The following is a 23,580-nucleotide window of genomic DNA, read 5'->3' as shown; positions in this document are numbered from 1 at the left end:
CTGTCCAGTCCCTATCTTCTGCCTGAGCCTTTTCAGTAACAAAATGTCCAAAACAGGCTCCATTTGAAAAATGAAAAAAAAAAAAAAAAGAAAAAAGAGGGGAAAGCACTTGCCTGTGGCTCCTCTGTGTTAGATACGAGCACCTTAGCCTACCACTGGCAGGCACACCCAGTGCAGGTCGCAGCGCCCGCCCGGTGCAGGTCGCAGCGGCTGGGAGTTTTCCTGTCGCTCTCTTTTGTTCCTTGCCGGGAACTGCGAAGCTACGCGTGGCTGACACATGTCCTGCTTTTGTTTTCACATAGATCGGTTTGGGCTGGGCCAGTCAGGAAGAATCCCTGGTTCCGTGAATGCCATGCGAGTATTGAGCACCAGCACAGACCTAGAAGCTGCCGTGGCTGATGCGCTGGTAAGAGGCACAGAAAGAATGGAGTCACAGTTGCTCAAACATAGTTTTCTGTCTTAACACAAAGTTGCCCTCAAATCAGGTGACTGAGTCATCTTTTACACTCTTCAAAAGGTGTGTGAATAGGGCTGGGGTGGTGGCTCACCCGTCAGAGCACAAGCAAAGGTGAGGACCAGACCCACATGGATTACCATGCTCAGGGCTGGCCTGCTAGGTTATACATTGGCAATCTACGCGTTTGAGTGAGAGACAGAGATCAAGGAAGACCCTTGAAATCTCTCAGTCCAGCGTGCATATATGCTTGCGTGTACACACACACACACACACACACACACACACACACACAGAGAAGGGAAAAGGTTAGGTAAAGTTAGCTATTTTTCTCTCACACACTCGTACAGCACACAGTGAAATCAGCCTTCCAGGAGCGAGCAGTATCAAGAACCTCACCCATGCATGCTTCTTGGCACTCAGGAAATTTTGATGACATTGGGCTTCGCACATGTCATCAAGCTCTCTCTTTTGTTTTCTGTATACCATAGCTTCTTTTCCCACAGCATTTCCTGTTTTCCATCCTGTTGCCTCCGTTGCTGTAGGGGCTTCGACAGCACAGTCTACACGCATCATTATAACAACGGACAGTAGAGTTTGAGACCTGAAAGTTATGTTTATGCTGCTGTGTGATTCTGAGCTAGGGAATTTCCCCCACCCCTGAAAATGGATCAATAAAGTAAATAGAGTACTTGTCATGCAAGCACATGGACATGAATTTAATCCCCAGAATCCATAGATAAAGCCGTGTGTGGTGGCGGGCCTTATCATTGCTGCCCCAGAGAAATGGAGACAGGCTGATATTTTGGGCTTGCTGTCCCGCCAGCCAAGCCGAGTCCATGAGCTCAGCTATAAGTGAGATCCTGTCTCAAAAGCAAGGTAAACAGCATCTTGAGGAATGGTACCTCAGGTTGACACCGCCCCCCCCCCCAGCTCCGTTTCTCTCTCTCTCTCTCTCTCTCTCTCTCTCTCTTGCACATGCACACACATGCACACATGGACATACATGAAAATTTTCTGAAAAGTTAAGGTTTGGTCTCTAAGTATCTAAAGTCCTAGTGGAGGAATTTTCACTTACTACATTTTAGTACTGGGATGGGGGGAATGCTCATGGTTCCTTCAGTCTGTGGTACAGCAGACACTCTGTGGGATCAGCTTTGGTGAACTTGCCTCCCAGCTGGTAGGAGCAGCCTCCCACGCCCGCTTCACATGATCAGCATTTGAAATAGGTGCTCTTCAGAATGGTCTCACAGGCACCCCGCCCTCTGCTGCTGCGCTAAGATTTATTCTCCTTTTAGGAGAAGAGCACACACGTAACTCGTTCTTACTGGAAAGTCTTACTTTCCAGTCTGAGGTTTTGAATATGGCCTGTACCACCTGACCATGGCTTTCTGTCTGGTACTACTGTGAATCCCGCTTCCATCCCTCTGCCTTGTTTGTTCTTGCTCAGTCAGATGTTTTCTTTAATGTGTTTCTCTGAGCAAGCTGTTGGCCACCTCCGAAGGCTTTCCCGGTAGGCAGCCAGCCTGGCCAGCTCTATTCATCAGCCTAAGCACAGAAGGAACTTTTTCTGGCAGGTATTGGAGTGCCCAGTATTGCTCAAACTGTGGTTTTAGCCTAAGAGTCAAGAGCTGGGACAGAATCCAGTGAGGCTTTCCTTTTCCAAGTCAAAGCATTCTGAATCTGCCTTTTATACAGTCAGAGACCAGAGAAAGTAGTGGTCAGGGGACTGGGAAACAATGGAGCTGCAGCCTTGGCTAAGACGGACTTGCAGTTCAGGCAGATGATTTTCTTAGTTGTTTAAATCCCACATAAGGGACTGTGTACAAATTTCTAGGAGGCAAAGTGGATCTAGAGACTACCAGCCCTTTGCTTGTACTTGAGCCTTCCTCTGAGCCCCAGTCCCAGTCCGTCCATGCTGCCCTTGCTCCTTTGTCCACTCTGTCTGGCCTCTCCGAGTGACCTGCTTCTGAAGGGGAAAGTGCCGGAATGGTAGGGAATCCTTGCCTACAGAATGGTCGCCCCGGGGTAGGAACAAATAATGGATGGACAGTGACTTAGAGAGCTGCCTCTGGGTGGGGGACATCTGGTCGAGAATTCTGCCCTAAGCCAGGAGCCTGGGGAGCGGGCAGGATGAGGAAATGCCACCCGGAGAGAGTTTGCTACAATCTCCCCAGACAAACCGCTTGCTGACCTGTGTTTTTGGTTCGCTAAGAGATGTTTGCTGTACACTTTTGTTGCCAGAACAATCCCCACCTGTGCTTCTGACATAATTCTCTATGCTTTTTCCCCGTCCTCCAAAACTTCCCTGCCTACAGCTGTTAGGAGACTCCAGGAGCAAGGTACCCGTGCTTTCACTTTTGTTTACAACCTTGTTTTTCTGTTGCAAGTATATTTCTTTAGAATTCAGTATATTTCTTTAGAATTTAGTTGAAAGCGGCACAAAATGTAGTAGCTGTAGTTAGAAATTCTGGTCTCACGTGTTTTTGGTAAGCATTCTGATTTGCTGTCTGTGATAGAGTCCATCACCTTTCACATGCTTCTGGTACTTTTTTGTTTTTGTTTTAATGTCACTCTCTACTCCCTCTCCTTTTTGTGTCTCATTTTATTAACTCAGTTTCTGTCTATTTTATCATAATTTCATGAATAGATCTGTCAACCACCTTTTTTCTTATTTTAGGCATCTGGCTTATGTAAGTGTAAATCATATGGTTTGTTATCTAAATCAAAGCTGTTTTCAAAGGTAAAAAGAGGACGCTATGAATAATTTTGTTGGGGCAGGAGGCAGTACAGTCTTGAGTAAGCCGATTTTCAAAGTAATTAACATTATTTGAAGATTAAAACTATCTGTGTGGCTAGAGTCAGTGACTGCACTTAGGAAACATTGTATGTGCCAACCTTACCATACTGTTGTCCTGTGTATGGACTTAACACACTGTCTTATATTCAGGGTGTGAGAGAAGAAGGAATAGCCTGCTGTACTCTACTTTAAAAAGAAACCTATTTTGCTAGAAACATGGCTCAGAGTTTAAGAGCTCTTCCAAATATCCTGAGTTCAATTCCCAGCAAGCACTTGGTGGCTCACAGCCATCTATAATGGGATTTGGTGCCCTCTTCTGGCATGCAGGCATACATGCAGGCAAAGAAAAAAAAGAAAAAGCCTATTTGCATTATAAAACTAACCAATGTTGTTGGCTAAAGTGGCTCACGCAGTACGGGACCCTTCTGCATAGACTACTTCCACCACAGACATGTCACCTGCACACTTCTTAAAAGCAAGCATGATTGTTGAAGCCAAGGGCATCCATAGCCCGCGCTTAAGGTCAATGCTCTGGGCTCTGAAGAGGTGAGCATGTGCACATGTCTGCAGTGTGTCCGTTCCTCATCCTTCAGAGTTCCACTGAACTCCCCCCACCCCCGTAGTCTGGAGAGTGGGATTGTTGCCTTCCTCGAGAGGAATCACTGAGGCAGAAAATGACAGTTTGCTCAGCAGTGATACCTGGATTAGAACCCAAGACCATCTTGCTAGAAATCTCCCTTGCCACCGATACACATATCCACACTTTCTACAAAACAACAGGTTCTCCCACACCAAGATACTGCCACCTTGACTCTTCCCTCATCTGCAGGCATAGGATGTGTGTGTTTTTACATGTCATTCGCACTGTCGTAGTTGTCAGTAAATGACTCATGAACATTCCACTTCCCGCTTCTTCCTTACCCCGCCCCCATGGGACATTTCAGAAGAAGCCTGTGAGGAGGAGGTACGAGCCCTATGGAATGTACTCTGACGATGACGCCAACAGCGACGCCTCCAGCGTGTGCTCTGAGCGCTCCTACGGCTCCAGGAATGGTGGCATTCCTCATTATCTGCGGCAGACTGAGGACGTAGCCGAAGTTCTCAATCACTGTGCTAGTTCCAACTGGTCCGAAAGGAAAGAGGGGCTCCTGGGCCTGCAGAACTTACTGAAGAGCCAAAGAACACTGAGGTGAGGAAAGGAGAGACTCTGCCATGATCTACATCCTGTCCCATTAGACTCGTCAGGGCTTTGAGGGAGTCTGCCATTACAGAGCCCTTGCAGAGTTCTTGCTAACAATTGGAAGACATAGTGCCTGCCACACACATGCTTGGAAACATCTAGAAAATTCTCTGCAATCTGTTAGGTGGCTGCTAAGACATTTGGTTCCTGTTAGGTGTACGTCTGTGCACTAGGTGATGCTCCTGAGGAGTCGGGCACAGAAAGCAGCTTCGCATTGGTAACGCTGAGTCCACTCCAGGCTCAGGGTAAAGCGCAGTGTGTAAGCTCACACCACTTGTGTGCACAGCCTAGACGTGTGCCCAGCGAGCCTGGGACGAAATAGACACGCAGCAGCAGCAGCAGCAGCAGCAGCACAACTTTACAGCATCTCTCGTGCCGTCCTTTGATATCTCATGCAGTTTTTAGATAACCAAGTATTACACATACCAAAGGAATATGCACTTACATAATGTTTCATCATATCTAAGCTGCCATTATTCACAAAATAATGAAAATAATATTATTCACAAAATAATAGAAAGACCGCTCAGTGTGGCTAGTCTGCTCCTGTAATCTCAGCACTTGCAAATTGGAAACAGGGGGATCCCTGGTATTTTTGGGTCTGTCTGAACTGCAGGGTGAGATCCTGTCTCCACCCCTCCCCAAAATAAGAAAAAAAGGATGAGGGGATGGGGAGAGGAAGATAAATTTTGTTCACTAATCCAGCCTGTTAATTTGTTCTTGGTTTAAAGACCAATCTTAAGTAGATGTGAGTGATGTGTGGACACCGTGAAATATGCTGTGACAGCCTTTGAGCATTGCTACAAAGAAGGCAGTTTTTTGGTTTTTTAAAGAAAAAATTGTGACCCTGAATAGGTTTGCAGCTCTGGGTGGAAGATCCTTAAGCACAGACACCCCTGTGAGTGTGCTTTGTCAGGGTTGATCTGAAGCCCTGGTTTGTTGACTAGTCCACTTTCTGGATTCCCAGTGTTTACCAGCTACACCTGAATTGTCCGTGCAAACCTGCTAGCACTATCATGTCTAGGTTACTGAAGGATCATTGAGGCATCTGTGTCTCAGGCACATGAAGAAGGTGGATTGTCCCAGGGGGACAGGAAGGAAGAACTCTTCTTCCCGACCTTGATGTGCAAAGGGGACTTAGGAGACGCAGGTGTGCACTTTTCTTGGTCTCGGTGTTAGCTATGTCTTTTCTTCTTCTCAGTCCATGGCAGAGCTCCCAGCCGGAGACAGGGCAGAAGGTGCTGGGAGTGTGAGTCTCAGGAAGATGGTAGCCCAACAACCTGAGTTCAGTCCTTAGGCCCATGTGGCAGGAGGAGAGGACTCACTGCCACGGGTTTTCCTGTGACACACACACACACACACACACACACACACAGTTAGCTTGGCAGGTGGAAAACAGACGTAGGCTGAAGTAAGGGGACTTGCCTTGCATCTGTCCCCTTCTAGGAGGCGATTAAATCTGTTTCCTCATCTTAAAATGAATTGAAGATTGTAGCTTAAATTTCATCATGAATTAGATAAGATGATTCGTTTGATATAGGCGTTGTTGTTGTTGTTGTTGTTATATAACTAAAGATTAGTTAAAGGGTTTCTAAAGCCATAACTAGTTACACTGGTGATACTACATCTTAAACTCATTTGTTTCCATTTTTTCCTCTAGTCGAGTAGAATTGAAGAGATTGTGTGAGATTTTCACCCGAATGTTTGCTGATCCTCACAGCAAGGTAACCAGGCCTTATGTAAAGTCCGTCTGCATGCCTGTGCGAACTGTGTAATACACCCCGGATTGAGAGAGAGCTCCCTAGTATCTTCATTAACATCTTTCTAAGTGCAGTTCTCGGGGACTTAGGTGGCTGTCAACTTTCAATTAGGTGTGCCTCAAATAAGGAGTGTCCTGAAAGTAATCAGACAGAATCTTTTATCCAGTCAGCAGGCATCTTTGTCTGTCTCCTTTTAGCCAAACAGGGTGCTAGGTTCTAGGATATAATATAGTACATTTTAGCAATGTTACGGTAGTGGGAAGATGTATATGATTACTTTGGTATCTCACATAGAATTTGTATTCATAGAATAAGATAGAAAAATGGAAGTATTTATTTATTGCCTTTATTGGAAAACCAAGTTCAGTTATTTCCCTGATGAAATCTGGCTGTTCCCGAGAGCTTGCTGGATAGAGTTCTCCTAGGTGGTACCCTGCCTTTGGGAAGGACTGTTGAGGAGAAACCATACAAAGGGTGGAACAAAGTCCTTTCAGAAGTAGTGCTGAAAGGGACCTCTTTACAAAAGCACCTTTTAACAGTATTTTAAGTAAATGCTATTGTTTAGGAAGATGCTAGTAAGGGCTGTTGATGTCATGAAGAGATGGTGACAAGAGGGGGCTAACGGGTAAACACGAGATAGGAGCTCGAGTGTGGGAATGAATAGGAACTAAGTTCATTGTGGACATGCTGGCACTAAAGTTTCGATGCTGGGAGAAAAAAAGCCTGTGGTGGCCAAAGAGTCCAGCAACTTGCTCTCTTTCTTCTTTCCTATCCTTGCTTCCTCATAGGGCTTGTCCTTGAAGTAGTAAATACCCACCACCCACCTGTTCACCTGCCCATCAGCTCATGCATTCACCCTTCTGTCCACCCATCCACCATGCATCCCCTACCATCCACCTTTTCACCTCTTCATCCATGTACCTACTCACTGCCCATCCATTTACCCATCTACCCAGTCATTCCACATTCCCTCAATTCCTGCCATGAGCTAGGGATATGGAAAATCCAGGCCCTTGCCTTGGAGGCACTCACACAAGCACTGGGACCAAACACAGGGCCCCTCTCCTCCTGCTTGTTCCCGCGGCAGCCCTCACTAAATCATCATGCAGGCCTTCCAGAAAGCACATTTCAAAGCATTCATTTTTAAATTCCCAAAAGACTGAGTTTAATGGCCACCTAGATAACCAAAGATCTGATCATCAAGATTGTTCTTTACGGAGGTATTAGAGCAATAGGATTTAAAGCGTAAGCATGCTATAGCTGGTAAGTTATACCATAAGGGATGCTATGTTAGATGGTTTCACATTGATGCACTTTCTGTTACCCGTTACCTCTAGATTGCTGATTCAGAAGCAGAATGTGAGGATAAAGAAGGAAATTTGTTTCCATCAGAAGGCTCTTGTCCAGTGAGTTGGAGGTCTCAGTTTAGTTCATGTTTCTTAGCTGCCTGAGCCAAGCTAGGAATCCCACCTCTCAGAGCTCACTGACTTTTTTCCTGAGCTGTCACTGGAGACTCCTGGTGGTGAATAGTGGCTGTGATAGACCTGACGACCTGTGGGGTGGGTGTCCCAGCACAGCACCACACCTGGGGAGTCCCGTGCCACTTCCTTCCCTGAGACAGGCGTAGAGATACGTTACTGTGCTCTGCTTTACCTCGGAAGCAGAGTAACTACATAGTGGCATGAGAATTAACAGGAATTTTTAGTAGCTCCCCTGATAACCCCGTCATAACATCTGAAATTAGCACATGCCAAATTACTTGACAAAAGTCAGTGGTTACAGAAACCTGAGTAGGCTTCTGCCCCTTTATGTCCTATAATGATATGTGTTGAATGCAAGGGAATGAACCAGACTAGTATCAAATCAGAACAAAACACCACCACCCCCGTCTCTCTGTCTTCCTCTCTCAGAAAACCCTCCAAGATTAAACTTACTTCTCTTTGTACTGACAGTTACAGGTTTATATTGAGGCGAAGAGAGTGTTTTATCAGTTTGTAGCTTTTTCAGAATTCTTAAAAGAAACTGCATGAAACTGGTATTCCTTTGCTGTGCACTAACATGGAATTTGTTTTGTTGCATGCCCTGGTGTGCGGTGGAATTCACAACAGAGAGTAAGTGTCAACCACCCCCATCCTCCACCCCCACCCCTGTGTTCTGATGTGCACTATCTCTGACTATGAGAGCAGCCAGCATTGTTAACCCAAGTGACAAGACTGGGCTAGGCCAGCTCGGGCGGGCACTTGTGATGTTCTCGGGCTGTGGAGGGATCCTGAATGCAGGCTGTGATGGGCTTGGTTTCTCTTCGTGCAGGTTTTCAGTATGTTTCTGGAGACCCTTGTGGATTTTATAATCATTCATAAGGATGACTTGCAAGACTGGCTTTTCGTCCTTCTCACACAATTACTGAAGAAAATGGGAGCAGACTTACTTGGATCTGTGCAAGCGAAAGTTCAGAAGGCATTGGATGTCACCAGGTGGGCACTCAGGGTCTTGGCTGTGGTGCTGGAGGAGTCCGTGCTCATCTCCCGTGCTCTGGGCTGACATGTCTCACCAGTCTAGGAGGGAGAGGACCGTGTCATCTCTGAGTAGGCAATACTTTATAAATGCCTGCAGAATATAGGCAGCTTTTCTAAAATATTTAGAGAGATTATTTAGGATATTCATTTATATGTTTCTGAAGTTCTTTATTTTTAATACTTTGTTTATTAATAATTTGCCTCCGGAATTTAATATCAATATGTAATGTAGAAATCTTGTTGGACCATAACTGCTTCTAAATTGGCAGTTCTGGAGCTAGAAAGGTGGCTCAGTTGGTGCCAAAGTCTTGTATGAGCATTAGGTTCCAGAATCCTGTTTGCACCTATAATCTATAATCCTGGCATGGGAGTGGGGGTGGGGGCATGGAAAGGAGGGTGCTCCAGGTTCAGGAGAGATCCTGCCTCAAAAAAAAAATATGAGGAGTGGCTGAGGGTGGCACCTGATGTTGACTTTTGGCCTCCACATGCACTGTGTGTGTGTCCCCAGAAATAAACTAGTAACAGTAAGAAATAAATAATGCACACACCCACACTTCTCAGTTTAGAGTTTGAAAACATAGCCCTTCTGGCTGTTACAGAGGCTCAGGAACGTTTATGGGCTGTGCTGCTCTTCAGAAGCCTGGTGTCCGCTGTGCAGTTGAGGGGCCTTAGCATGCCTGGGCTAGAAGTGAATGGTCTCAGAAGATAATGTCAGTGAGCTGACTGATTTGGTATAAACAAAAGGAAGACTCACAGATCTTTGAAAAGAACAAAGAAGTGACTCCCAGGCACTTGACATTATTGTCAGGGCAGTAACTTTCATAGAACCCAAATCTCACATAGGATAGATCCCAGGTATCATGGGATTTTCACAGCAAAGGAGCTCAGAGGTGAAATGGGATTTTCTCAATGAGAAACAGAAGCTACCCTGACTGGCCTAAGGTCACAGTTAGTATTGGTGCTAGGATTTCTGCCTTTGCTTTTTTTTTTTTTTTTTTTTTTTTTTTGTCTGCCACTATGATTCAGACTGCCCTGTAGGGTTGTGTCCTGCCCTCCTGCACCGTTTTGCTCAGTTGGCATATGCCACTCCAGCAACACATCCATGCTTGCAGCTGCTGTATGGCATTTGTGACTCTGCACTCTGCTACCAATGGGTGTCTCAGCCTGCTGACTTGTGTAATTTGCACAGATTTTGCACACATTTCCTTTTGAGTAGCATACATTGTGATAAGGCTTCCAAGGTCCTCTTCCACTGGATGGTTCATTTTAGCAAAATTGAAGACCAGTGCTGTGCACCGGTGCCTTGGGGCCTCAGAGTGGCTGGCCAGCTGTAGCTGTGCAGACAGCTGTGCAGGTAGGAAGGAGGGTCCCTGGCAGCCTGGTGGCTGTAGTTGTGCAGGTAGGAAGGAGGGTCCCTGGCAGCCTGACAGCTGTAGTTGTGCAGGTAGGAAGGAGGGTCCCTGGCAGCCTGACAGCTGTAGCTGTGCAGGTAGGAAGGAGGGTCCCTGGCAGCCTGACAGCTGTAGCTGTGCAGGTAGGAAGGAGGTCCCTGACAGCCTGACAGCTGCCTCCACTTGTGGTCTTTCTAAAATATGGATCTAGTGTTCCTAGACTTTATAAAAAATCAAAAACATAGATTTTGGTAATATATTTAAAGATGTTTTATGACACTGTAAAGACCAAATAAGCACGAGTTAGTCCAGGGTGTCGCAGCTTGAGTCAGTTTATGAATAAAATAGTCGTTACAATTTTTTGAAAGGTGGGACTATTAAGATTACAGTTCTAAATTTTGGTGATACAGTTAGTTGTAGCTCAGTGATTTTTTTTTTCTCTCTCCTCTCTACCTCTGTCCACTCCACTCATTCACACACACACACAATGAGAGGAAAATAGAATTGTGAGCTCTTATTAGTTATTTTTCCTTGACACCCTTTCTTGTAAGAGTCCTAATTTTAGGCTGAGGAGATGGCTTAGCACTTTCCCCACAAGCATGAGGACTGGAGAGATTGCCAGAATCCATGTACAACCCAAGCCAGCATGGTGGTCGCCTGCAATCCCAGAACTTGGGGAGCAGAGGTGGGCGATCTCCAGGGCAACCTTAGCTAGACTGGCCAGCATTGGTGAGCTCTCTGTTCAAGATCCAGTCTCCGTAAACTGAGTAATCAAGGCAGATACTCAGCGTCTTCACAGGCACACACATGCACAAGCAAAAGCAGAAACTTGAGTAAATTTGTGCATGTTTAAGACATTTGTTCCTCCCCCAACTCACTCAGCTGGGGTGCAGAGCTGTTGTAGGAAAGGTCAGATAGGTGCAGAAGCTGCTGGAAAGATGGCCTAGCTGCTGATCCTGGAGGACACTGAACCTTATCAGTGATTCTTCACCAGGAGCAACTTGCTCCACTTTTCTAATCTTCCCTGGCTCCCTTGCCTCTAGCTGTGCCAGAAACAGGCTTATTTCCTGCCTGAACTTACCCACCTGTCTCCATCTGCTGGAGGCAGAAGCAGGGAAGACTCATCTGTGGCTTGTTGACTATTTAAACAGCGCCACTAAAGTGCACTTTGCCCCAGAAGTAGCCCACTGTAGCTTCCAGCCTATAAATAGGTGAGCAAATAAGGTTGCTCTAGGGGCGGTTTTATCACTTTCCAGGGCAGGGGGACCCCTCAAGACTTTGCACATGTTAAGCAGGTGCTCTTCTACTTAGCTTAAATTTACTCCTTATTAGTGATTACTATTAAAACACTGGTTTGTAGTGTGCTCTCCTTTATAAAACTTTATAGGTTTCTTGTATTGGTTCTTCAGTTTCCACTTCAGTCTAGGAATACTTGATAACATTTCTTCTTGTGATGGAGATTCAAACCTGCATTCTCAGCCACTGTCCCACACCTCTGTAGGAAGTCTCTTAGGAGAGTCCAAAGAAAACAGTCTTATCACCCAGCCCCAGGGACTCAGCGGCCTCACCTTCCCTGTGTTGAGGATGACATCACATCTGAGTGGCTCCGTCAGGCAATTTTAAACCAGCAGTAGTGATTGCCACAGCTAAGGATGAAATGATTGATGTTCCCTAGCCAGAAGCCCCCAGGGTTGCTTGATTGGATCAGACAGCACAGTGACTGTTGGGCCTGGGCTTAGTCACAGGCTTGAGGCAAGAGGAGGGGCTTCTTGAACCAGAGGCGTCTGTAGAGCCAGAGCTGTGTAGAGAACTTCCCAGCACTGAGCTTTACATGGACATTCTTCTGTGGTGACTGCAGGAGGACCGCCTGCATGTACAGGACTAGAAAGACATCTGCTTGGCCTCGGCACAGTGGGGACAAGCAACCTAGAGCAGAAGGCAGGTGGGATCTGGGGCCCGCAGTCTTCCAGGAAGCAGCGTTCAGAAAGCAGGGAGGAGCAGGAGGCTGCCTGCTTCCCCACATTCTCTGCCTAGTCTTCAGTATTAAAGTAGCTACTCAAAGTGACCTATATTCCTTTCCGTGAATTTTCTATATGTAAATATAGTTTAGTACTTATCTAAAATGAAAAGCACCATTCATAAAAATGTGAATGTACTTTTTGTGTGTGTGTGTGTATCAGGATATATTGTATAATTTTATATTCTTTTATTTAACCAATTTCTTTAAAAATAAGAGCTGGTTTTTAGTTTTGATTTTTTTTCTATTTTTTTTTTTTTGTCCTAGGGATTCTTTTCCATTTGATCAACAATTCAACATTTTAATGAGATTTATTGTGGATCAGACTCAAACTCCAAACCTCAAGGTCAGTGGATGCTCATCTTGCTTTTCTTGTTCCCTTTTCCCTGTGTGGCTTGTGATGTGTCAGATTCTGCATAACTGGGAGCATCTCTGTTCAGCTCTCTGTGGACATGCTCTCGTTTCTCTTGGTCCCAAATGACTAGTTCCTTGCGTAGGCAGATGCCTAACTCTTGTGCCATATTCTGTTCTTGTCAACAGTGTCGTCACCATCAATTGTGCGTCAGCCTTTACACAGTTGATGCTGTGACTAGGGGATCAGTGCTTTGTTAGAATACCTTCAATAGAACATTCTCTGAGCCGTGTAGACAGTCACACCTGTAACGACAACTTGCTTTCGTTACTATAACAAGGAAGGGGTGTGTGGTCGTATGCGGTCTCTTCCTCGACCGCTGACTTTTCCTAAGGCTCTAGGATAGGTCCCTTTCTCCTGAGATCAAAACCTAATGAAGAAATTGGGTCAGAGTATGAGCTGGAGAGGTGGGAACTGCCTCCCAGGACCTGGCCGAGAATGCGTCACAGAACTGGCTTAAGAACTGGCTTGGCCTCCCAGCCAGTGGGAGAAATACTCTCTTTAAAACTCTAGGAATGGGGCTGGAGAGATGGCTGCTCCTTCAGAGGACCTGAGTTCAATTCCCAGCACCCACAGGGTGGCTCACAGCTGTGTGTAACTCCAGTTCCAGGGAATCTGGCTCCCTCACACAGACATACATGCAGGCAAAATACCAATGTACATAAAATAAAAATAAATAAATCTTTTTAAAAAAAGGATCTGCGCATATATAGCATCTAAAGGATATAGATGAGGCTGTCAGTTCATGCGGGAACTTAGCGTAGGGAAGCGGGAGGTTCTGCCCTTGTGGTGTGCACTGTTGACCACCAGCTGAGACTTCTGTTCAGTTTATGACATGTTCTTAACATTCATAACGCTTGGTCTCTCAGGTCAAAGTCGCAATCCTGAAATACATCGAGTCTCTGGCCAGGCAGATGGATCCCACAGATTTTGTAAACTCCAGTGAAACAAGGCTTGCTGTTTCTAGAATCATAACGTGGACTACAGAACCAAAGAGTTCAGACGTGAGAAAGGTATGTTCACAGAGCTGCAGCAAGACTGCAGACTCTTCTGCCCCATACACCCGCGTCACCAAAGCTGTGCTGTTTCTGCTTCTCTGTCCTCTGCCCATCCTGGTCTGATGGATCAACCGTGGCGATAACAAAGCACTGATGGTTCTGTGTCTGCTGGTAGGTGCTCTGATGAGGGACCGTGATCTGGGCTCACTGGCTGCAAAGGAGCCTGGGAGGGAATGTAACTGAAACATTTAAAAGACACAGCAGACTCCTGACTTTAAAATAGCCAAATCCTTCGTTTATATGCCACCCTAGAGCATTCCCTCTTTGATTTGGAAGTAGAATGGGATTCAGGTAGAATTCAGATTGTGTGTGCACATGCATGTTATAATGAGGCCAATAGTTTGTTTCCGGGCCGCCCAGCTGCTAAGCCCCAAAATAATCACACAGAAACCATATTATTTAAATCACTGCTTGGCCCATTAGCTCTAGATTATTGTTGGCTAACTTTTATATCTTAATTTAACCCATTTTCATTAATCTGTGTATCACCACGTGGCGGTGTCTTTCTCTGGCAGCAGGGCTACATGGCTTCTCCAACTCCTCCTTTCTCCCAGCATTCAGTTTAGTTTTCCCCACCTACCGCTATTCCCTGTGCAGGCCCAAGACAGTTTCTTTATTAACCAATGGTATTCACAGCATACAGAGGGGAATCCCACATCCATGCACATGTGTTGTGAATTGTATGTGGCCAGAGGTCAACATCAGGTATCTTCCTCTGTCTGTCTGTCTGTCTGTCTGTCTGTCTGTCTGTCTGTCTGTCTCTCTCCACCTTAATTTTCAACCTGAAGCTAGTCAATTTAAGTATGGTGACTGACCAGTGAGCTCCCGGGATCCTCCTTCCCTTCCTGCTAGTGCTGGGCTGATTCACATAGACCACCATGCTTTTCCCCAGGTGCTGGGGATCTGCACTCAGGCCCGTATACTTGGATAGCGGCACTTTACTGACTGAGCCATCTCCCCAGCCTCAGTGTTATGGGGGGTTTTTTTTTTGAGACACCTAACACCAAGCTATTACTTATTACTTTTCTGGCTCACAGGACTATTTCCTGCTTTCTTCCAAATCCCCATATGGAGCATATCCAGCAATGGAGCACAGGCTGCTGATCTCTTGCTAGGTAGTACTCTGCTTCCCAGAAATGTTACTCATAGATACCCGCAGAACATTGTCACCCCACAAACTGCAGTGAGTCACACTGGGTCGCGTCCCCTTTCTCTTTCTACCAGTATCACAGCCTCTGATTGGGTTTCACATGCGGCACGTGCTGTCGTTGCCTTTTGCTTTATGTAAAAGCTTTGTGAGTTAGGGAGATGCATCATTCAGTAAAATGTTTGCCTCGAAAGCATGAGGACAGCCCCCCACAACCCATGTAAAAAACTAGGCTAGTGTGTGCTCATCCTGACAGCTCCCCAGCAGGGTTCATCTCTCTGCCCTCCAGCCTCTTGTTCGCCTCACAACCTGAAGGTCACATCTGCTTGGCCAGCTGGGTACTTTACCCATGCTAGGAGGCTTTTGGAAACAGACTCCAGCTGCTGCCACTCCAGGGGGAAGTTCAGACTCTTCCCTGAAGAGCACTGTCTTAGGGTTCTGATGCTGTGAAGAGACACCATGACCACGGCAGCTCCATTGGGGCCACCTTACAGTTTCAGAGGTTTAGTTCATTATCATCATGGCGAGAAGCATGGTGGTGTGCAGGGAGACATTGTGCTGGAGGGGCTGAGAGCTCTACATCTGGATTGGCAGGCAGCAGGAAGAGAAAGAGACCCTGGGCCTGGGTTTGACTTCTAAAGCCTCAGAGCCCACCCCCAGTGACACAGTTTCTCCACCAAGGCCACGCCTCCTCATAGCACCACTCCCTCTGGCTCTATAGGGTCCATTTTTGTTCAGACAACCACCAGCAGTGATTCCTGGGATGTTCTGTTCTGAGCAAAAAGGATGGAGATGATTTCTCTCCATCCATCAGGCTGAGGGGTTTCAGTTGACTGATGAAACCCAGGTACAGATAAATTGGAGTTCTGAGCTAATGAGCAGTTATCCACTTTCTCGGTTATCCACTTTCCTTTATCCATGACCTGAAAGCTCGGCAGCCAATGACAACAGCAGCTGTGAGCTGGGCAAACTTCTAGTTTGGTGCTTGTGCTCACCTATGGGAATGGGAGATCATGTGTAACACAGGTGCCCCAAGAGTGGAAGCCAGCAAGGTACTTCTCAGGACCCGGGTTCTAATGACGATAATCACTTGTCATCGTGAATTATAGGAAATCCTGAGCAGGATGGGGAGCAAGTGTTAGATAGATCTCTCTAGCCTCTTTATTATCTTTTAAATTATGTATATTTGTGTGTATTAATGCGTGAGTACAGGTGCCCTTGGAGTCTGCAAGAAGCCATCAACCCTGGAGTTGGAGTTACAGATAGTTTTGAGCCGTTGGCATGGGTGCTAGTCACAGACTTGCTTGGGTCCTCTACCAGAACACTGTATGCTCTTAACACTCCATCTATCCCCGTTGGACTTCTGATCCACCAGCCTCTACCTTCCATGTTCTGAAATTACAGGCCTCTGCCACTGAACCCAGTTTATGTGCTTTTGAGGCTCACACCTGGCTTATGTCGTTCTGGGGATCAAACCCAGGGCCTCATGCATGCTGCCAACACAGCCACTGACCCATAGCCGCACTTTTGAAGGAGTTTAAGCTGATGCACGCCCTTGGAGTTCAGATTCATTAGCTTTCAACATTTTTAATATTCCTTTTGTCCCTTTGGTAACTTTGTTTTTAGAGATGTTTCACGTGACAAAAGAAGGGTATTTTAATATTTAAGGCATTTTTCAAAACCCAAAGCAAACTCACAGCATGCAAAGGGTATTGCCTGCCAGACTGGCGGGTTGAAGGCTGCCGGAGACACCCAGCGGTTTACCTGGACTGGCTACTTTAACATTAACCTTTTCTTTGTGCAAGTGTGCCAGGCAGACTCCAGGAGTCACTACCCCTTTCCCGGTACACTGCGAGTGGAACGTAGTGGAGCATATTACCATAGAAACTGTTTGCTGTTTGGCCTCCTTTTGGCTTCTGCCTGTGCAGCTGAGCAACTCATTTACTCTCCCGAGTTCTTATTTGTTATCTGCCAGGGGCTGATAATACTTGTCAGGGGCATCTAGGGCAGGCTTGATCACAGTAAGAAACAGATCCTATAGCCTCATTTGCTGTTGTATAAGGGTTGTTCAGGATTTGCTGCTGCTGTTTAGGAAACAAACTGAAGACCCAGCTCTTTCCAGCACTTAAGAAGTCATGTGATCTATGAAAGGCCATCTAGTTAAAGTCCATAGAATCTTTACCACAAAACGTATTGGCTTGTTTCTTTTTTGTGTGTGTGAGTTTATGCATATATGGTGCTGGAACTCAACCCAGGCCCTTGGAACACTAGGCAATGTATTCTACCACTGTGCTGCACTACCAGCCCTTAGATTTTTCTTGAGACAGGGTTTCATGAAGCTCAAGCTGGCCTGGGGTTTGTGATCTCCAGCCTCAGCTTTCTCAGAGCTGGGGTTAGACGCTGCACCCCTATGCTCAGCCCGGGTATTTAATTGCATCTTCCTACTTTAGGATCTAAATGCTGAGTCAATGCATTGTGTCACTTGTCAGTGGTCTAGCAGGGACCTTTCACAGTTGCTTGGTAATCCCTTGGCTTCCAAATGTTTTGAGAAATGTTAGAGATGAAGACATAGCAGAGAAACTTAGGAATTATAAAGATGCCATTGGCTGCGTCAGGAAAAGTATGTAAATGGTCTTTGAAGGGTGAAATTCCTAAATGATTATGAGCAAAATGGTCCAGAAGGTAAAGACTCTTGTCACCAATACTGATGACCTGAGTTTGATTCTTGGAATCCACATGATGGAGATAGAGAACCAACTCTTACCAGTTTCCTTACAAGTTTCCCAGTCCCCACATGCATGCTGTAGTATACGTGCATGCCCCCACCACACACACAGAGAAATAAATGTAAATTGTGTGTGTGTGTGTGTGTGTGTGTGTGTGTGTATGTGTGTGTGAATATAGAAGCAGCATAGCCTCATCTAAAAAGGAAGAGTTGACTCTGAACTTGACCATGTCTGTGACTCCCTCCCAGTCTCACTTTGACCTCTGATCACCCTTCATGTCACAGGAAACAAGAATTCTCCTCCCCACAGGGAGGATTGTGGTTAAATGAGGAACCCAGCAAGCCTCTGAGTGCTGAGAGCTCACTGTCCCTGACTTCTGGCTCACGGGCCCCAGTGATGAAGCTTCACTGTCTGAGCCAGCAAAGAGCCCTGAGTGACCCCTCCCACTTTCTAACGCACCCTGTCCTCGTCTGGGAGGGTGCCCCTCCTAGGTCAGTTCCCACCTGCTCTGGGCCTGGAGAAGGAAACTGGGAAGAAGGTTGTAAACAGGTAGATGGAGCCCATGTGCTAATTCCAAGCTCACCCTCCTGTCTGCCTTTACATTGTCCATACCAGTCACTCTTGTGAGGCTACTGAAAATAATGGAATGATGTGTGTGCCTGCGTGTGCCTGTGTGTGCCTGTGTGTGCCTGTGTTTAACCACCTTCCCAGTGAAATGGTTTCCGAGTGTAGCTCACTGCCGTATTTAATAGAATAGCAAGGGAAAAGAAAGACAAAATCGTAAATATCCAGGACTTAGGGAGGTACCTTCATCTGAGCTAGGACCCAGTTAGATTCTTCCCTGGATTATGGTGTTTGCTGCCATGCAGAGGAGGTGAGACAAGAAGCTTTCCTAGACAGCCAACCTAACCTGCTTGGTAAACTCCAGTTCACTGAGTGACCCTGTCCAAAAAGCAAGGTAGACAGCACCTGCAAAACCTGGTGGTAGTCCTCTGGCCTTCACATGGCACACAACACACGCACGCACACACACGTACACACACGCACACACACAAAAATTGAAGATTTCACAATGCCTTCTCTTGAGTTGTTTTGTAAAAGCATGTTTACTGTTCTCAGTAAAGGAGAAAACTGTGTCCTTCTCTCCCCATCTGAAGTTTTACAGCCGAGCATCAACCCTGAACATTTGCCAAGGTTTAATTTGTGTCTGCCAGCTTGGCAGAATTCCTTTCTCTGTGAGGTGTACAGCTATAACGGCCTTATGATAAAACTTAGATTTGAAATCTTTTTAAAAGCATATACTTAAGTTATATTTTTAATTTCTGCACTTTTGATCTGGTTGTAAGAAGACTGTACTTTGTAAGCATCTTTAAGCCAAAGTTTGACTTTTGAGCCCCGGAGATGTGGCTTGGTAGCTGAGAGCACTCGCCGCTCTTGCAGAGGACCAGAGTTCAGTTTCCAAGTACAGCATCAGGTGGTTTACAATACCTGTAACTCCAGCTCCAGGAGACACAGCATCCCACACCATACCAATGCCTTCTTCTGATTTCTACAGACATATGCACACTTGTGCACATGTGTATACACAAACACACACAGATAAATAATAAATTTGTTCTTAAAAGTAAAGGGGGCTGGAGAAATGACTCAGCAGTTAAGAGCACTTACTCTTCTTACAGAGGACCCCACTTTAGATCCCAGCACCTACATTATTAGATGGATCACAACTACTTATAATCCTAGGAATGCAATAATAGGAATCTAACACCCTATTCTGGCCTCTGTAAGTACACACACATACATTCGCACACTCACCAACTAAATCTGTACATGTACATATAGTTTTAATTTATATGATATATATTAAATTTAGCATTGGGATTATTTGGAAAAAGAGGCTAATGGGTTAGAACTTAAATTATTGTGTACTTTCTTTCCTCAGATAAATATATTCATATTACAAAGCCAAGGATTTGCACATTGTCTAGGGCTGCAGGCCTGTTGTTCTTAAAAGATGCTGCTTTTTAATCAGCATCATGAAGAACTCATTCATTGGTGGTGTTATGTGACATCATCCCAGGAGGAAATACGGTCTCCTAAAGACAGTGGCACATTTAACATGAAGATAGACAGTTCAGGGATAGTAGGGCTGGGGCTGTAGCGCAGCCAGTAAGTCTCAGAGTGCTTGCCTAGCATGCACAAGGCCTGTGCCTTGTGTGGTTCCATCCACAGCTCCTCAAGGTCTGGGCACGGTAGTGCACAGCTGTTCCCTTGCTATCCTGGCACTCGGGAGACCGAGGCCGGGAAAGCAGAAGTTCGTAGTCGTTGTTGAGCGCATGTGGCAGGTTCAGAGCAGACTTGAGGCCGACTGCAGAACCAAGAGTGGGATGCAGCAGTAGATCCGTGCAATTCCCGCACGTGAAACCCGCATCCGTGCCTTGTTGCTGCCGTGCCACGCTGTGTTTGCTTGCTGAAATCCCGTCTCCTGCCTGCCTTGCGCCTTTTTCTGCATGTGTGTTTTTCCCTAACACCTCATTAAAGGTTTTTAACAGTACAAGTTAATTTGCACACTATTTGAAGTTGGTTTTGTTATACGAATCGCCTTAACAGTGCCTTCATTTGTTGGGAAACAGATAATTTTGGATGATGCTTAAATCATATGTTTTACTGTAGGGCAATCAGTAATGATGTTTCTCATGCGTGGCTACAGTACAATGGCCACTGTGGTCTGGATAGAAAGGCTGACTGATTTCAAGATCAGGAGAGGAAATGCTGCCTAGTTATATTTCTAGAAAGTTGGAAAATATTTTTTTTGTCTCACAAAGAATATCATTCTACTTAGTTTTTATTTGAAAAATAAAAATATAGTCTCTGAAAAACTGTCATATAGTTAGTTAGAATAAAATAGAAATCATTTCTCAAAAGCTTAAACAAACTGTTGTATCTTTAGAAACAGTTTTGCGTAATATCTTTTCCTTTCTCTTGACTCTTAGAAATTAATAAGAAATGACCATTGGCATTTACCAGAAGTATCATTCCACTTAGTTGTGGGTTTTTGTTTGGTTGTTGTACTTTAATACAAAGTCTCTTACTTTACCCTTGACTGGCCCGGAACTCACTATGGTAGACCAGGCTGCCCCGAACTCAGAGATCTGCCTCTGCCTCTGCCTGGAGTCTTGGGATTAAAGGTGTGGCCACCATGTCCGCGTTAGCAGTTATAAGTCAGCCTCCTCATTGGTTCTGTTACCCTCTTTCCAGGGTGCACCGCGGGGCATTGCTAGGCTGTCCAGCTCTCCCTGTAGTGAGAGCAATCTTAAGTATTTAGTGTGTTTTTATTGTTCTTTTTGCTGGCTTCCTTCCTAGTACTAGACAACCAAAGAAATGTGTTGGGCCAGGGCATTAAAACAGAAGCAGGGAATGTTCCAGATTAAAACTGGGCTCTCTGTGGCTCGTGCTGCCATTTTCTCCAGATTTCAGTTAAACGGAAGCACTCTCCTTGAGAAAGAATGTCATGGAACTCTCTGTTGAGACGTGGTAACAGACGTTTCTGAGCTGTGCTTCTCTTTCCAGGCAGCACAGATTGTGCTCATCTCTCTGTTTGAATTGAACACTCCTGAATTTACCATGTTACTTGGTGCCTTGCCAAAAACATTCCAGGATGGTGCCACCAAACTCCTGCATAACCACCTCAAGAACTCCAGTAACACTGGTGTGGTAAGTGCCCTGGTTGTGGTTTGGTCATGACCTGCCAAGTGACCCTCACAGCTGCAAAGCTGATGGACAACAGGTTTGGTTAATAGCCTGTGAGCCTATGAAGGCTGGGGTCCTTTCTGATGCTGGCATACGCCCTGGAGGGCAATGGACTTGATGCTCATCTGTGGCCTTTTTTTTAGGGTGAGGTCGTTGAGTCAGTGCAGTGTTGACAGGTTGTCCTCCTATTTCATTCGTTTTTTGGATCTGTCTCAGATATTTTAACTCTGTAAAAAGAGAAATGCTTAATTCTGTATATGACTCTAGCCCAGCTCTATTAGCCCCTTTTTCGTTGCTCTGACGAGAGGAACTGAAGGAAGGGAGGATTTGTTTTGGCTCACATTTCCAGGGTGGCGCAGTCATTGTAACAAGGATGGCAAAAGCTGCAGGCCTGAGGGGCAGCTGGTCACACTGTGTCTGTAGTTGAGGAGCAGAAAGTGGTGACTGCTGCTGATGCTCAGCTCGCTGTCCTGGTGATGCTCAGCTCACTGTCCTGCTGATACTCAGCTCACTGTCCTGCTTTTGTCCAGCCTGGCAACCCAACCTGTGGGATGATACTGCCGGCACTCGGGATGGATCTTTTCACCTCAGTTAATCCAGTCTTGAAAGTTTCTCACATGTCTAGTGATTTGTCTTCTACGTGGTTCTGGATCTGGTCACTTTGGCAGTCAGTGTTGGCTGCCGTAAGCTGACAATTGTCAGTAAGCTCCAGGGATTTCTACAGAACAATTACCCATCCGTGCAACTAATAATCTGTGGCGGTGGGGGCTGGGGGTCCTACCCGTTTACATACGGCTTAAGAGACAACAAGTGGGGTTGGATTTGAATTTTTAAGAAAGCCTTCGGACAATGATGCCTACACTCCTTTGCTCTAGGGATCCCCAAGCAATACAATTGGCCGGACGCCTTCCCGACACCCCAGCAGCAGGACCAGCCCCCTGACCTCACCCACCAACTGTTCCCATGGGGGACTATCTCCAAGGTAAGGTCATTCCACACGTGAAGAGTGAAGATGCCCTGCTTTCTGTGCAGCCTGGCTCAGTCTTAAGCTTGATAGCAGAGTGCCAGGAGTCAGGGGGAGGTTCCGCCCCTCCCTCTGCCTGTGACTGTGTGGTCTTCGACAGTTAACACCTGTCCTACAGTGGACAGCTGTGTTCCGTGTTCTCTGAACACTGAACCTGGTACCTCATAGATTGTAAGACTGAGGTCGTATGAGTTCCTGAGGAAACCTGTCAGCTGTCCTCCAAGAGACAGAAAACCCTAATGGTATTTATGGAGTTATTGATAAACTTTTTAGAGTCTGCACCAAGCCTGGTGTAGTTTTCTAGTCAGGAAGCCGCTCCAGGCCTGCCTGTGTCCTGTTTATAGCAGATGCTGCTCTGATAGACAGTACCTGGGGACCTGAGCATCACAAGGTCCAGCATGTGCAGATTCTTGTTAGGACCGTGCACAATGGCCTTACAGAGTCAGGGGCCTAATCTCTTACTTATTTGTTTGTATTTTGTTTTTGAGACAGGGTCTACTAGACGGTCCTGGTTGGCCAGGAACTTTCCATATGTATCTTGTCTCAGCCTCCAGGTTGCTGAGATTACAGTCATCCTCCACCATGCCCAACAGTGGGGTATGACTTCAAAGGAGAGCATGTTCTGTCTCAGGCTTTGTTAGACTCCCTCACGTGGGTTGACATTACCTGGCCCCAGAGTGGTGCCTCTATGAGGCCACAAATTTTCTAGCCCAGCAAGGGCCACAGTTGCTGAGTTTTACCTGTGATAAGTCAAGATCTTTAGGCTCTGAGAATCTTGAAGACTTTTCCTAAAGGTACTGTCACAAGGTCTTAAAACGCAATGCGAGTGTGCCAGATGGGCCCCTCCTTCCTGGTAAAGGTCTCCATCTGCTGGAAAGATGGCCAAGTTTATTTTTGTTTGCAACTTTTGTCTTGGTTTTCATTTTGAGACAGTGTCTCAGCCAGGTTGTCTACTTGCAGAAGATAGCCTTGAACTCGTGATCCTGTGCCTTTTTTTCCCCTGATGCTGGGGTTAAAGGCATGTGAGACCAAGCCTGGCACATTAGTGCTTTTAAATGTAACTTTTTATGAATTCCTTTCTCACCACTAGAATTCTCTTCAGACCCCAGTTATACAGCAGTATTATGGAACAAAAGAAGTCTTTTCTCTTGGGGAGAGCACGTGGTTTTTGTTTGTTTGTTTTTTTGAAAGCATGTGTGAGTTGTTTTAGCACCTTGCTGGTTTTGGACTGCTTTGTACGTACTCCCTGACCTGTAGTATCTAGTCTGATGTCACATCTCCAGAT

General features: G+C 46.0%; 1 protein-coding gene across 27 annotated transcripts in view; it reads left to right on the top strand.

Annotated features, from left to right (window-relative positions):
* The window catches only part of Clasp1 (cytoplasmic linker associated protein 1), a 215,163-nt gene that overhangs the window by 155,722 nt on the left and 35,861 nt on the right, over positions 1 to 23,580 (top strand). For 19 of the 27 annotated variants that reach the window (XM_013346680.2, XM_026779748.1, XM_026779738.1 and 16 more), the window contains 10 exons: positions 303 to 406; positions 2,773 to 2,796; positions 4,199 to 4,443; positions 6,155 to 6,218; positions 8,231 to 8,233; positions 8,565 to 8,728; positions 12,446 to 12,524; positions 13,460 to 13,603; positions 21,092 to 21,235; positions 22,147 to 22,253. In XM_013346680.2, coding sequence (XP_013202134.1) covers positions 303 to 406; positions 2,773 to 2,796; positions 4,199 to 4,443; positions 6,155 to 6,218; positions 8,231 to 8,233; positions 8,565 to 8,728; positions 12,446 to 12,524; positions 13,460 to 13,603; positions 21,092 to 21,235; positions 22,147 to 22,253 — 1,078 coding nt within the window. The remainder of the gene's footprint in view (positions 1 to 302; positions 407 to 2,772; positions 2,797 to 4,198; positions 4,444 to 6,154; positions 6,219 to 8,230; positions 8,234 to 8,564; positions 8,729 to 12,445; positions 12,525 to 13,459; positions 13,604 to 21,091; positions 21,236 to 22,146; positions 22,254 to 23,580) is intronic. The other 8 variants (XM_013346681.2, XM_026779752.1, XM_026779746.1 and 5 more) reach the window with 1 other exon arrangement.

The sequence above is a fragment of the Microtus ochrogaster genome, chromosome 6 (genome assembly GCF_000317375.1).
Source record: "Microtus ochrogaster isolate Prairie Vole_2 chromosome 6, MicOch1.0, whole genome shotgun sequence".
Classification (NCBI taxonomy): domain Eukaryota; kingdom Metazoa; phylum Chordata; class Mammalia; order Rodentia; family Cricetidae; genus Microtus; species Microtus ochrogaster.
The sequence above is the reverse complement of the archived record's forward strand: the minus strand, read 5'-3'. Positions and strand labels throughout refer to the sequence as shown.